Here is a 15844-nt window from a genome sequence, read left to right as displayed (position 1 = left end):
ATGGTGGAACCAATAGACGATGCCTATTAACGTGCAAAATAATTCTTTATTTCCTCCGATAAAATTTTATGCTCGATTGTTTGGTTATAACATTTTAATATAAAAAATAATTAAGTACCTAGTTTGTATAAAGATTCATTTTAGTGGGCGCCATTTGATGACATCATTACTTTCGTAGAGAAGATAAAAATGTTTTTTTTAAATAAAATATATCCAAATAATTAAATTATATAATTCTTGATTGGATGGCGCTTATACTTGGCGTCTTTGTTTACCTTTTTTAAATTTGACAGAAACCCTGCTATCTTCTACTAGGAGCATCTCTTATAATAGGGGAATCTCCTCTACTTTTTAGAGATATCTTGCAAAAAAGAAGTAAGTTTCAAAACGTAGAAATGGGTGTCGATGACCATCCAACCAGTTGTCAATATAATTGTTTCAACAGGTTATTGATTGGATTTAAAAACTCAATTACAAATATTTTAAGAGTCACAGAGCGTTAAATAACAACAAAATTAATAACAAATTTTCTTTTAAAATATTAGATTCATTTGTCAAAATTTTGTACTGTCCAATCAATTCAACCACCAATGTAATTCAACGTGTTGAACCGACAGATCGATTTATCGGAGATGCATGTGTCAATGACGTAAAAAGAGCGAAGGAGAGAGAGGCAGAGAAAGGGCGGAAGGATGAAACCGATGAAACGGGGCTACCCTCGAAACGTCAAATAAACGGCTAGTTATTAACTGGGCCGGCAGTCAGGCTCATGACTGACGATATTCGTCTTTGATGTCGAGGGCGATTCGATCTCTGCTCCTCCGGATCCTTTTTCGCCGCGCGTTCGGGCGGGACGAGGGGCCGACGATCTTCCCTCACTATAAATAACCGGACGACTGTGAATCGCGGCGATTTCCGCAATGAAAATAAATTCAACGATACGTATGTGCGTGGCCGCGCGTGCGAGCTAGCGCTCGCCTTTCGCTCGTCCGTCGTGCATCCCCGGCACGACGTTGCGCGTTAGCGCAATTATTTTCGCGAAGACAGCCGGCACCCACTCGCCGCCGATCGTAAAATAAACCGTGAATATCGATTTGCCAAAATTATAAACTACACTCGCGATGTATGACGCCGACACGGTGTTTGCGTTACGATGTCCGTGCGTCTCGTTAAACGCGAGGAGATAAACCAGATTATCTCGCGCGAAACCGACGTGATAGGTGTGCTCGACTTGGCTGAGCATTCTCAGCTTACAACGTATTCTGTATCCGGATAATACGGTTACACTTTCTCATCTTTGCATATTCCATCTTACCTTCGCAAATCATTTCCAATGTTTGCACGTATAATATCTATTCTGTAATCCTCAATTGCTTGTAATCTTCGATATTTAGTTTTACTCTGGACATTGCTTCAGAAGATACATCCATTTTTCACTATAAATATATAGACTGTTAAATTTCTCAATATTTTATATTTATATACAGAAAACATACATTTTATGTTACTTAAAAAGAAATGGAAATTTTACAAAAGGACATTACTAAAAAATTCAGAACATATATTACAACTGTCAACTACAAATAATAAATGTTGCACAATACGAGCGTACCTCTTATAGGACATATTGCCAAGTTTAGGATTAATGGATAATCTTTTATCCTCAAGCTCAAAGTTTTCTTCGAGTACGTGACCGTTGCAAGAATAATAGACGTTCACTTCGGTGACTATTAATTCTTAATTAAAACATCGAACAAGAAACGCACTACCGTCGAAAATCATCCTCAAACAACACCCTGTTATAAACAATCTCGCTTATTTGGGGGATAATGTAATGCCGATTAACCGAGATGAACGAATCCAGTTTCGAAAAGAATAAATATCTTGGACGACGATGAAGAATACAAAAGAAACAAAGAAGAAAGTCGAGGAAGCATGACGCCGATGGTTACCGATTCGACACCCTGAACGAGCGACTGCAAAGGCGTCACACGACGCCGACCTTACTTTCGGGGCCGAGCTCGGGCCCGGCGAGGATGAGCCCGAAGGGGCCCGGGAGCCAGGAAGGCCCGAAGATGGAGGTGCGGGTGTCGTGCGTGCCGACGCCCGGCGCCGAGCCGCAAGGCGTCCGCGTCCGTATACCGGAGCCGAAGAAGCGACCCATGAGCCCGCCTCTTCTCGAGTCCACCGTGACGCGCACCAGGTGCCCGTCCGTTCCGGAGAAGGACTTCTACCGGAAGACCTCGTCTCTGGGACGGCGGGACCGTTATCCAACTTTATCCGGCGCCGAGATCAAGCGGGGCCTTAGCCCCAATTCCGCGGAGTCGCTACAGACACGCAGACGGAACCCGATGCTGGACCGGAAGAACCGATACCCGACCATCACCGGCGCGGAACTCCGACGGGGTCTGGCGATCGGCAAGTGTCCTCTCGAGGACGGCCTGGATCTCAGCCTGGCACCGTGGCCCGGCATGAAGTGGGCCTGCGTCCGAGTGCTGCATCTGTACTGCAAGGTGTTCGGCCAGTTCGAGCTGTTTGAGCTGATCGTTAGGTAATTGCATGCGACGGTTGACGATTTGGTAAATGTGCCTCGTACGAATAAAAATGAGTGTACACTTGTAAACCTCGATGATGTTATTAATATATTCAAACGAGCTTTAATAGCTTTTGTTTATAACACATTCGAGTTTAAATTCGTTACATTTGAAACAATTGCCAGAAAAATTGTGCAAAGTTCGGAAAACTTGAATTTTTCTATCGTCAAATTATTTAACATAAAATCATCGAGTCGCAATAAAGAAATTAATTCATTGGTATGAATTTGAATTAAAACGTAACATTTCGAACATACCTCGGAAATTGTTGTAACAAATTCTAAGAGCGCAGATTCTCTTTCTCTAATATTTCAGAGAAAGAATCAAAGTATTTATTTTGGAATAACCAATCAAGATAAACTCTTGATCCCATTGGAATCGGAATTGTTGGCCGGATTTGTCCGCGAAAGATTTTACGTGGCCCAATCTATCAACGGGCTTTTAGGAGATCGCTAACGTCCAGTGAACACAGCGCGAACGCAATTAGCTGCCGTTAGTATCTATTAGGCGAAGCCTCTAACAGTTTCCCCAGTGCTTTACGATGGAAAACGACGAGCAAGCAGCGCCAAGCCAAACCCAACCGAATGATTTATGTTGGACTACGTTTGTAGGTTAATGAAGTTGATTTTTCACGCTGCCACGTTTGCTTGCGAACCAGATTTTATCAAGTACGCGGCCTGTCTTGCTTCTCCTTACCGCTACGTCTTCTTATTATATAAGATGCAAAGGGCTGTCATTCTGTACGCTTCTTTGACCAACGTTACAGAAATAACTTCTTTTTCCCTATCGGATCTATTAACATCTAACGGCATTAACTATAGGCCAATCCTTATAGCATGAGAAACGATCTTTGTTTGGTCTTTTTTCCCCCTTTTGCTTACAAGTCGCGTTTCTCCACTCTTTCGACTTTGGCACTTTTTCTTCTTTGCGCGTTCTCGACATGTTTTACGCTTCTGAAAAAAAGAAGGACCTCCCGTGAAATTTATCGCGCTATTCCGCGCGTCACGCCTCCCACTTGTAAAATTAATTCGCCGTACCGATATCTGATATGATCCCGAAATGAAATTCCTCTTTGATGTTCTTGAGTCTCGATTACTGAATCATAAAGTAAACCACGGACACATAGTAGGAGATATATTATCGCGGGCAAATAATGTGAATTCCTAAAAATGATGTGTAAGAAGTAATTCCGCGTGAGCTCTTACGAAAAAAATGTTAAGATATAGTTAATGTCTACTAAAATTTGTTGTCAAATTTATGATCTTTAAAAACAGGCAATGGTAAAGAATAGAGGCCGTAAATTCAGTAATGTGTTTAGCGCAAAGCATACGTTCTATATGTAAATTGAATATTACGTTTCACCTAAAAGATACATTTCGTATGTGTCTTTTGGCTTATGCTCATGATTCACCGCACGTGTCAGTCTTTTTTGCCGTAACTGACAATAAGTAAGAGTTAAAAATAAAAAAGAAATTTCGAACGTTACACACTTGCAGTGACGCGTATGTGCGCGCAACGATCGTCGATGTGAGTTTGAGTGGATTACAATCTTCATGCAAGTATAACGTAACACGTTCGCCGAATTAACGAGGCGTCAACATTAATTTGCACGAAACCCCGCGTAAAGTATCGAAACGCGTTCGGCAAGGTATAAGATTAAGGCTGTAACGAGGGCATCGGGGGAAGGGACGAACGAATTGCCTTTCAGGATCTACGAGGATTTTTTTATAGCGCAAGATTCCTCGTAAAACCGCGAATTACGGTCCGCTGGCAAATAAGATAATTGTACGGCTGACATTATCAACGTGACATTACGGAAATCGCCGATGATACGCCCCCGGAGACGCTTCGCGCGATAAAAAAAAAGTTATTCTTGACATCTTGCATTTTTGTGTACAGCTTGCCCTTTATCGATTAAAAAATTGTATATATTTGGAACAGCAAATTATAACAGGATAAAAAAATAATGCTACAATTTTAACATAGGCCCTTTAAGATATAAAATCAATTAGAAATTAAAGAGGCCGTTTAGGACCGGGCATAGGTGTAAGTAGCCAGTTAAATTAAATTATTAAGTGAATTCATATGCCGTATTCTTTCCAACTTATCCTGTGCGCCAGTTACATACTAGTCTTTTAACACAGGTTAATCCCCTAAAAAAATGTATTATTCTGTGTAAATTAAACTATAGTCTCGTTGTTGTATGGTAAGAATATTTTTAATAGAAATTTTATGAAATTTTGTACTATTCTACAATAGTAAAATGTATATATAATTTGTTATACCAAAAGAAATAATATTACATTAAAATGTTACACTAAAAAGAAATCAAATACAGGTTAGACACAATAAAATGTTGCTCACTAATAACTCATATAAATTTAATTTACAATTTAAATAACATACACACACACACGGGGAAAAATATGTCATACGTTCAAAAGGAAATTAATAGCCCCGTTAAGATTGATATAAACTATCGATAAAATCGAGCGATAAAAACTACCTGGTAAAACTTCGTATTTCGAATAAGTAAAACGAGATATAAATTATTCAATGCTAATTTACGACGGATGTCCGTTTTTTTTGTGTGCAAATGGAGTCTTAAAATAAAGACAAGAAGCACGAATAAAAAGAAAAGGAATATATTCTTATCTACGCGATAATTGGCCTCCTTATCCGGCCGCTATCGTGTAGAAGAGGCATAGATATATAGTTGCGAGAGAAGGTCTCCCTGGCATTAGCGGCGAGGGTCTCGACGGCCTTGGGACTGACATCCGGAAGGGTGCGGTAAAGCCGCGATAAACGTCCGGCGCGCAAATGCATCCCCTTGATTATACGATCGCCGTTCGATACGGTAGTGCTGGTATCGATCCGGGGCTTCTCGCACGCTCTTTTCGCCAGTAAAAGTTTCCTGTCGCACCCACGCGTCTCACGTACATATGGATATTGATATCTTTCGCACACCTCGCTACCAATATTATGTATTACTTATGCTAATCGGCCGCGTCTGTCACAAGGCTAATCGCCGATCGATCCACGATCTATCGGCGTTGTTGCGAATGAGAGGTCGCGAATACAAATGTAGAATGATATAAGTAGCTCTGGGACGCGTTCTTTACATATTTATATTTTGTAATGCGGTAAAAATTCTCTAGTCGACGTTTATTTCAACTTAGTTTTCGGTCATTAGAATCTATTCTTTCGTATTTTCGTAACGTTCAATGCAGTGGCAGCGACAGTTATTGTTCTCACCTTTTTTTCTGACGTCTTACTTAATTACCATTCCGCTCAATCAACGTTTGACTTAATTATCTAATGCAACAGTGGCGTTTAGCTTTACAACGCGATAGAACAGTAATTGATAAATGGTAATAATTATCGCAAAGCTATTCGCGAATATTTAGAATTAACGCGGCACTGTTAAAAGCGTCGTCGTAGGACAAAGAGAAAATATAACGCAAATTCCAAAAATAAAAATTGCTGGCATTCAGCCTAATTATGTGATTATCGGCGCACGAGCGTGACGTAGAAAGGTAATAAAAGTTTATTGGACACCTCATTACAGCGCCCCTATGTCTGGAGTTAATGAACGGCACGCAGCAAATATTTATCGAAGTACTCTTTTCCCGGACGAAAGAGATTTAATCGAAAGACTTTAATTGAGTCGCGAGATCTTACACATATAATCTTTTTCACCCTGCAATTAAATCAGAGCTCATATCGGCCTGTCGCAGAGTGTCCGGGCGATGGAAAGGTTGCGCGCGTGCTGAGGAATCGATGCCTAATAACAATATATTTTTCTTTCAGAAAGAACTGCACTAGCTGCAAGTGTCCACGCGAGGCCCACGATGTCTGCCACGAAGAATGGGTGTCCGTCAGATCTCGTTTGGGACTTAAGGGCGACGAGTCGAACGGTCCTATCGGCGTGGATCCCAGAGAAAGAGGCCTCGCCTGGGCACCTCCCGGACTTCCATCGCACAAGGTGAGTTCTTTTCCTTACTCTTTATACTTTTGTATATTGTGAAAACAAATGTTAAAAATACAAATTATAGAAATAATATACGGGTCATAGTTATAGTTGCACATGAAGAAATATCAGGTCACTATGTAGAGAGTAAACAAAATTTCATTATCTGCATATTAAATATTAATTAAATATTTTTCGCGATAAATTTAAAATATGAAATATTTAGACATTAGCCCCCGTCACGGCTCTCAGTCCTTTATTCCTTTAAATTTATCACATTTGAGCCATAGGAATTTTATTAAATATTAATGTTTTTATTGTTAAAAAGATACGGTCACCCTTGTCTTGTTTTGTTCGCCGTCAAATAAATAATTTTAAAATTATTCCTCGCAAGTTCTTCGATTTCAATTCAGTTTATATCAGCACAAAAAGGTCATTGTATTTTTTATGAAAAAGTATCATTTTTATTTTCTACTTTGACGCAACGCAAACCTATCGCAGTTGTAATCTTTGGACGTCGCGAAATGTATCTATCACCGTTCGCACGCAGGCAGAACTCGCACAGCTGACAGAGGTGGTTTCCCTAAACGACCGTTTGCGGTTTATATCGCGAAGCGAATGGGATAATAACGGGTGGTTGTGGGCGGAGGAAAGGTAGGAGCGAAGCGTGCATAGTGAAATAGACGCGCGAGACGTTTGACGGCCGACGAGGATCTTGGCGCGTCGCCAACCTTCAATATTTTTCGAAAAATCCCGGCGCGCAGGTTTACGACCTAGAACTGATCACCCCCGGTGTGCTTTATTACGGACGCTCCTCGTGATTTTTTTTTTTACGAGTCTGAGCCACTCGCAGCCGATCAGCACTGTGATGCATTTACGATGTTTTCGATGCCCGTGCGTGATATAGAAACCGCATCGCGTAGATCGTTTGCACGTCTCGCTGAGAGTAACATGAACGAGAGAAAATCATAATTTTCAAACAGAAGCTGAAGTACGCGATAGAAACGTATATTTCGTACTTGCTAGAAAAATTGAATTACTTGTTTGTGCGTATCTGCAATAGAGATTTTACTGGTATATTATAAGTAAAGATATGGTTGCAGCTTACGTAATTAAAACTGACGAATTATTTTTCGCAGGTGGAAGAGTATTTCTCGATGCTACCGGAAATCGCTGTACCAAGACTCGGCACGCCCGGCGAACGGCACAGAGATCGTCAATTGGCGATCCAGTTACCCAAACAGGATCTAGCAAGAGCCTATTGTCGTCACTTGGATCCCAAACATGCCAGTAGCGCCGATGACTTTATGGCCGCCAGAAATGAGATTGCCCTGGACATTGGTAGCGTGCAGGAAGTTCTCGAGAGAGATCTCGTGAGTAGAGCTTTTAACTTTCAGCAACAAATATTAAAAAAATTTCGATTTCAGTCACGACATGTGACATTCGTGAAATAACGTTAGACTGTTTATTGCGACGAATTGATGAGACGTCCGCCTAGTGGGGTAAAATTTTTCGCAACAAATTTACAAATGAAAATCATTTAGACACTAACATCCTGTCTCTCATGTCCTTTATTCCTTCGAATTGGGATTCCACGTCAGAGCCTTATGAATTTTGTTTAAAAATATTTGAAAAAACTCCTGAAAATTTATGTAATGTAAATTGTCGACCCAAGAATCGCTCACCAACCGCAAAACGAGATCTTTCCATAAAATGATAGGATAGCGAAACTTGGACTCGGGAGAGAACATTGAGATTAATTTCGAGTAGCAAACGAATCGACGTAAAAGTTTCTAATATCCAGGCTTTTGTTTTTCAGGAGTGCGGCGTGTGCGAATCGTCCCTGAAATACGGCAGCCTCGCTGTGTCAGCCAGTAAACTGGGTCTCCTCTATCATCCGACGTGCTTCAGATGCGCGGATTGCAAAGAACTTCTGGTCGATCTCGCTTATTGCGTGCACGACGACATGCTTTTTTGCGAGAGGCATTATGCGGAACAACTTAAACCGAGATGCGCAGCGTGCGACGAGGTGAGTACTCACGCTTTATGCACGGAAAAAGAGAGTCGTTTACATTATAGGAACATGAAATAATACGGCAACCGTTGCTTAGACTGATTGTGTTCGCAAATATCGTGTAAAAAAATTGTGGTACTTTGATTAGCTGCAAGACAAAGTTTTATAACTTACTGAAATAATCTCTGTAACTTTTTTGAAATTTAAATCTAAATTTTATTTGCAATTTCCTTCGAATTGCAAAAATTGATATGATATTTATAAAAACATATTATAACTCAGTCAGTAAAAAAAATACAGAAAACGCACTAACATTAAAATGTAGGGAGTCTAAGTGTCCGAAAAAGAGATATGTTAATTATTCCTACTCATTAAATATCTTGATTAGGTATGTAATGGTTTATATAGCTTACATAATGTTACATACAAAGAATTTGTAACATATTAAGGCCTTTGTCTTACAATCATCGACTCCGGACGTTAGTGAAATGGCTCTTATTTCTGAACATCGTTCGCCAAATTGTGGCTGTAATTTCATTTGACAAACTCCGCAACAAGATCTCACTTGAAAAGGACCTAAACCAAAGGTCGAAACGTTGTGAAGGCGTATTCAATAAATGTGGCCAGCTGAGGTCGATTAAAATTTGAAATTTTATAAAATATATTAAGGCCTGTTGTACAATACGTCTTTTTTTTAAAGAAATTTTCGACACGCGACGTATTGTAGACCAGGCCTAAAGTTGCATAAACATGTAAAAATCGAGTTCAATGCGGTATCGTTGAGTTGTGAGTTTTGTAACATACCGGTGTCGAGACGTTTCGAAACTATTCAATAATAGTTGCATAAACAAATGTATGATTGGCGTAGAAATAATCAGAGACATTTGGGGTGGGTAAAATATTTATTTAAAAAGATATTCGCTGTTTGTACGAAACAGTAGCGGATAACATTTGCTAAGAGCAAAATTATCGTTGGGCGTTAACGAAGGAAAACCGCCGCAGTAGTCGAGGTAGGTAATTGTCAGACCGCAGTGGTTAACGGGTTTATCCTCAGCCATCTGCCTTACCGGCAACGGTACGTATCTACAATAATGTAACAGCCAGTGAAACGGGCTTTGGCGGCCGTACGAATACCCCGTGAAACACGTGAGCTCGATAAAAGCGAAATTGTACGAAAGGCTAAGGAATATGCGAAATGTAAATGCATGAGGGATAAAAAAAGCCGAGAAAGATCGCAAATACAGTATTTGATGGTTTACAAGTTGAGACTGAGAGACTGCGCGGAATCGATTATGCGCGATCCGATCGTATCTGGACTCGAATGCGCTCTTTCCCGGGATGTCGACGGAGTCGTCCTATCCATTTAAGGCGTTCTCGCGACGCCGTAAGGCTGTACGTATCGTACCGTACATCATTTCGCCAGACGTTTATTACGCCGATGGCATTGCTTTTGCATTAAGAAAACCTGAAATTTCAGTGACCCAAATATAAGCGTTGTCGTCAAGGTAGACGTTCGCGTCGAGAGTCCCGGCGATTTGGTTTTCAATGAACGCATTTTCTCTAAGCTTCAGCCTCGTTTGTCGCGGAGACGCGCATTCTTCTTTTGCGATGCAAGATCGAACAGAGGTACATTTGCGAAGCAAACTGGTTGATCGGCGCGTTTGAATTTTCTTCATTATTTATGAAATCTTTTAGCGAGATATGCAACATTTAACGCGCTTGCTCCGTCTAATGCATTACAACGCACGTATAATTCCGCTTATCGTCTTTGTATGTTGCGAAATGTTGAAGTAAGAGAGACGTTAGACCTCTCTTAAAATATCTGAAGAATAATATTAAATGTCGCGCGATATTGCATGCCGTTGTTTCGCTTGTTGCGCAGAAACTGGGCCACTTTCGGCTTTATTTAGATGAACAAAAATAGAGATCGAGTAGGATAGCGGAGGAACATCATAGTCGGCCGTTCGTCACTTTCGGAACTGCGCAATGCAAATTATATCGCGACAACACGAACTGCCGATTTATGCGCCAAGATTTCTCAGTTTTTCATTGTGATCTACCAAGCCAGTTGGCGGATCGCAACGATTTACACAAAATATTACGTTAAGCATGTTATGAGAATTACATATATACATATCTCGATTAAGCAATTTGGAAACGTTAAAAGTTTTGAAGAATTTGTTATAAACTTCTTAACACCGATCGGAAATTGTTTCGTCGTTTCAGTAGTTTTATTCACTTAAAAGTAGGTACACAAAGCACCTTTGGTCGCATCGATATTGCAATTCAAAACTTGAGACTGATTAAAGAAAATCTGTTAAATAAAAAGGGTCCCGAGGCTCCTCCGGGATTTCTTTCGGAATAAAATTGATATAAATGGCACTTTATTCTCAAACTTATCGAGAATGATCACAAAGTTATTTTATTAATTGATATGGTGAAAATTATAACGATATCGTTGTAATTCATGGAATGTAATGCAGCTTTACACGTCTCGAGTTACGTAACGCGAGATTATTCGAGGTCGCGGAATTGGCCTATGAAATATGAAAAGTGTCAGCTGTTTCGTCAAGAAATATTGCCTCAAGTTGGTTTTAATCCAACCGGAAACCTCGCCGGCCGGTAATCTATTTTGATTCCTTGTCGAAGCTCCCACCACGATGGGGTCCAGAGACTGACCCGTTCGAGTCTTTTATTAGAGCCAGTCAGAGAGTTTCAGGAAGGGAACGAAAGACGACGAAAGCGCGCGAATAAATCGACGTAATATCCTTATTGCGGTAGTAGGATTCGCACTGTTTTTTTTCAGTCCATCCAGAAAAGCGATATCTCTTCTTTTTTTCCGTCAACCGATTAACGAACGCAAAAAGAAAGGAAAGTGACCGCGCCTTTCCCTGACACGAAATCCGTCGTGTGACGACCACGGCCTGCGGTCACTCGAGAAAGGTGGTTTTGGATTTCGGTAAGTGAAGTGCGCCAGCGCGTAGTCAGACACGGTTGCGCGATAATCGCTTGAGGAAAAGTGTTTACGGGTCGGCTGCCAAGACTGTCCGCAACCGCGAGCGATCGGAAAGAAAAGTCGTCGCGTAACAGTTGACGCGGGATGGTAAGGACCCTGGTGAAATGACCCACTCGCTAATCGACTTATATCTGTATATCTGATAATAAAGTACGCAAACACACTATCCCGGAACAAAGTACACATTTCCCCTCTCCCACTCGCACCCGCGCGGACATCTCGCGCGTAAGATTGCAACGAGCATACGAAACAATTGACACAAAGACAATTCACGCTACATATTTACAATGTCGCGACGGTGTGAATTAGAGATTGCTCCGTTAAAAATGACGCGACAACGGGATGCAAAGTGACAACCGAAACTAGGATTTGCTGTAAAAAGTAACGTACTCTTATAAGACGGCTTAATTCCAAAATTTGTGCAGTACAACTCACATCGGTGCAATTTGCGAAATGTTTACGATATAAATCGGCAGAATGCGGATTGTATAAATGGAGCTCGCAATTTTTGTGGGAACAACTCGATTTTTTGGCACGGTTCGCTGGTGCATTCTGTCGAGACTTTGCGAGCGTTCTGAGCTTCGAACAAGCAAGTGGCGGGTTTTATACGAAAGCATGGCGTAACAATGACGCAACGTGTCGTAATAGGGTCACCGTAAATTTCTGGCGTATTGTCTATTTCAAGCCAGCGGCGTTTTTATGGCGTGCAACTGCTGCATGGAAATCGATATATGATACACGCATTTGGAACGGGCCTGTTGGTTATAATTTTTTATACAGCTGTAGATTTATCGTGAATTTTAAGTCAGGCGATTAAATATCAATTTATATCTTTGTGTGCGTTTGTGAAAAGGAGCTGTTTTTCAAGACATTAAGTATTGCATGATATTTAACGATTTTTAATTATTAGATATAGATAAAGATATCTCGTGCCACTGTCGCACTCACGAAATTTGAATTTACACTGATTTCAATGCGCGATAAATTTATTGTCGCCGTGCCAGAAATAATTTGAAAAGAAAACATAATATGATACGTGCAAGACGTTGTCTGAACGTTGTCAGACGTTGTCTGAATTATTTGTATGTAAATTAATCGCAACAGTGCTGCAAAGACGCGAAATTACATGGACACTCAGGCTTAAAGTGATTTATCGAGCAGTCACTTCGTAAGCCTACTAATTTATTGTTAGCGCATAAACTGGGGAAAATGTAACAGAAACAACACAAACAAATAATAAACATACTGATCTGCGGCTTGACCTATAGCGCCAATTATGTAAGGCAAGGTTTTGCTTTTAGATGCGATTCATTACGATTTAATTTTGGTTGAAGCTTTTAGTAAAAGATCGTTATTAGTTGCCCTTTTAGCTCGATGCCAACTCGTACAGCTAAAACTGTATCTATGAATGCACTCATTTGTGTTTATTATAACTCATTCATTCAGTTATTTGGAAAATTGTGCTTTAATCAGTATATCTAAGAAATTGTTTCAAGTATCAAAGTATTTATTTATATGTATATTTCATATTTATTAATATCTAAACGGACGAGAAACTAACGCGGCCCGAGAAGCACGAGATAAATGATGTCCGAAATAGCTATCACTTGAACGTAATTGTAGCCAATGTTTTGCAATCTGCTGATGAATGAGATGTTTAACAAAAATAATTAGAATGTCAGTGACATCCTTGCTGGTAAGAAACGCTATGCGATGGCAAGGGGGTTGCGCGCCTCTCGAACGCCAAGCATTCTACCTAGGTCTTTGCACTTGACCATTTCCTGGTTGCCAGAGGTACGCTTCATCTTGATCGGCCGAGTCTGTCACTATAATTACTTCCGAGATTTCCATTAAAATGAAGTTTCGAGTCTAGAAACTATTTTCGCGGCAAATAATAATTTTTTAATTAACTTGAGGAGATGCTTGTCTTAAAATTTTAACGTGCCACTTAGCCAAATTACACCTGCTGCAAACGTTTAATTCGCTTTATCATAATCGATTCCATTAAGGAATTTTGTGAAGAAAATGTATTTGCCTCACGCAAGAGCTGTCCCACGTTGCCTCGCAAAGAATTATACAACCTGATAGCGTACCATATTGTACGGCCTAATAATAATAATAATAATAAATACCTCGCGACAAAAACGAGTTCGCAATAACTTATACAACGCAATTTGGGTCACGCGCCACCAACGTGTATTAAAGTTAAGATAAAAGAGACGACAGTGAGCAAAGAGAGCGAGATAGGTAGAGGGAAAAAGAGAAAACGAGTCGTGAAACGAGATCACGGCCGATTCGATGTAAGTGTACCTGATGTCAAGCGAGACCGAGAGACGAGGGAGCCGCGGTCCTGAGGGAATAATCCCGACAGCGAACTAGACGCGAGTTCCGCCGCTTTAATCTAATTCGGTCGGCTCGCGAACGAGTTGCGGGGCTTTTCAGATCCGGTGGCACGCTTTTCTTCGACCGTGGCCACCGGCGTTCGATCATCGACCGAAATAGCATTGGCATTGTTCCGTTTCCCTCCAGAAGAACCGGCTCTCTCGGGTGCGGGCAAGGAGGTCGACTAATTTCGACCTCCATCGCCGCCACCGCCGCCGCAGCCGCTGATAGGATACGATGTCGCGAGCACGCGTTTCTTCTACATCTGGATTACACACCGATCGATCTCTCGAGAGAGAGAGCCCAAGTGTTTGACGTTGTCTTTTTTTTTTACGGTTCATCGATTAGCCATTACCTGCGAACGGCGCGCACACACGTGGGGAAGGTCTGCTCCGAGTCCGTTCTTGGCTTTTACGGGCAGAGTCAAGGTCCTCCACTCACAGCGAGTCCAATTTGCTTTTCGACAAGGTGTAGTCCGATTGTATGCTCAATGCTTTAACGACTCACTGTCGAGTACCATGACGCTATTTATAAATCAAATTGATATTATGTGGACATCTCTATATTATTGATCTCTTTTTATTTGTGCTTTACACGTACAGCCGCCCTTTCCTCGCACATTTCTGTCGAATATCTTATCAGTGATCCGTAGAAGACTTATTATATCGATATTATTTCGTAATAGAATGTTGAAAGATAGAAATTCGGTTCGGCGGCAATTCGTGAAACCGCTGACAGCTGCATTTATTAGCAATAAAGCAAAGTCTCAAAGGTGCGATTAGCAGAGATTATAAAATAACGTGCTCGTCCGAGAATTAAGTTCAAAACCACCGATAACATTTCAAACTTTTTAATGTGATCGGCTCGATATATCTAAGAGAAAGTTTGCAAATAAGAAGGTACATAAATTTATTTGCAAATACATACGTTGCATAAGCAAATAATCTCTCGTCGCTTACACCGCACCTAATTGCATAGAGGCTAATGAGTTAAGCGATGTACGTTCTCCTGCATTGGTGGACTGCTCGCCGAGCGAAACTTCTTGGATTAATTACGATTGCGCGGCAGTGGACAACTCGACGCGTCGAGTAACCTGACGAGTAAATTCGCGAAGCGAGACGTCGCAAGACGCAGCGCCGATTTATTTTGGTTTGCATCCCGATACGCTGTCGACGTACACGTTTATTTTCGGCACCAGTCGGGGAAGTGGTCCGGACCGGTGGATTGCGCAGCCGATGCTCCATCACCCACTCGCGTGTTTCGCGATTTTTCATTCTCCGATTCCATTGCACGTCTTTGTGGAATTTTAATGGAGCTTATCGCGCCTCCAACGAAAAGAGGCCCAGTAAAATACGAATAAGAATATGAAATCTTAAATTAAAGGTGTCGCAAGGCTTCTGAAATATTCTCACCTGAAAACGAATTAAAATAGCTTAACAAATGATGACGCGACATTGAATATTTAAGCGTACTGTTGCATTGTTTGTCTGTCAAATTATTTCATACTTCTTTACCTTTTTCCGACACTTATTAGTAAAGTCAAAAGATACGGTGTTTTGAGGAAGGACAGCTTTTGAGACTTGACAATTTCACATACTTTTAAATGTGCATATATAACTTAGCATATCAATGCATTTGACCAATAATGCATTAAGTTCATTTTTGTTATGAAAAACGTCATATGAATTTAAAAAATCAAAGGGACCCTACCAAAGCACCCATACTAACCGCTCCTTCGTGCAGGAGCCACCTTAGTATAAAATCTGTATTGTATCGCTCAAGAATTCGGTTTTCATTATATCAGTGTACTTTCGGGCTCTCAAAACATTTTTATAAAATCTCAAAGTCTTCTGCGTCGCATCTGCCGC

General features: G+C 40.9%; 1 protein-coding gene across 5 annotated transcripts in view; it reads left to right on the top strand.

Annotated features, from left to right (window-relative positions):
- Positions 1 to 15844, top strand: part of LOC105566305 (four and a half LIM domains protein 2) — a 132071-nt gene that overhangs the window by 82800 nt on the left and 33427 nt on the right. For 4 of the 5 annotated variants that reach the window (XM_012020209.1, XM_012020203.1, XM_012020210.1 and 1 more), the window contains 3 exons: positions 6405 to 6579; positions 7704 to 7937; positions 8384 to 8593. In XM_012020209.1, coding sequence (XP_011875599.1) covers positions 6405 to 6579; positions 7704 to 7937; positions 8384 to 8593 — 619 coding nt within the window. Of the gene's footprint in view, positions 1 to 2109; positions 2552 to 6404; positions 6580 to 7703; positions 7938 to 8383; positions 8594 to 15844 lie in introns of those variants that run through there. The other variant, XM_012020206.1, reaches the window with a different exon arrangement.

This window comes from Vollenhovia emeryi, unplaced genomic scaffold (assembly GCF_000949405.1).
Source record: "Vollenhovia emeryi isolate VEMERY1.0 unplaced genomic scaffold, V.emery_V1.0 DF939145.1, whole genome shotgun sequence".
Taxonomy (NCBI): domain Eukaryota; kingdom Metazoa; phylum Arthropoda; class Insecta; order Hymenoptera; family Formicidae; genus Vollenhovia; species Vollenhovia emeryi.
Note: the sequence above shows the minus strand (reverse complement) of the source record. Positions and strands in the feature narration are given on the sequence as shown.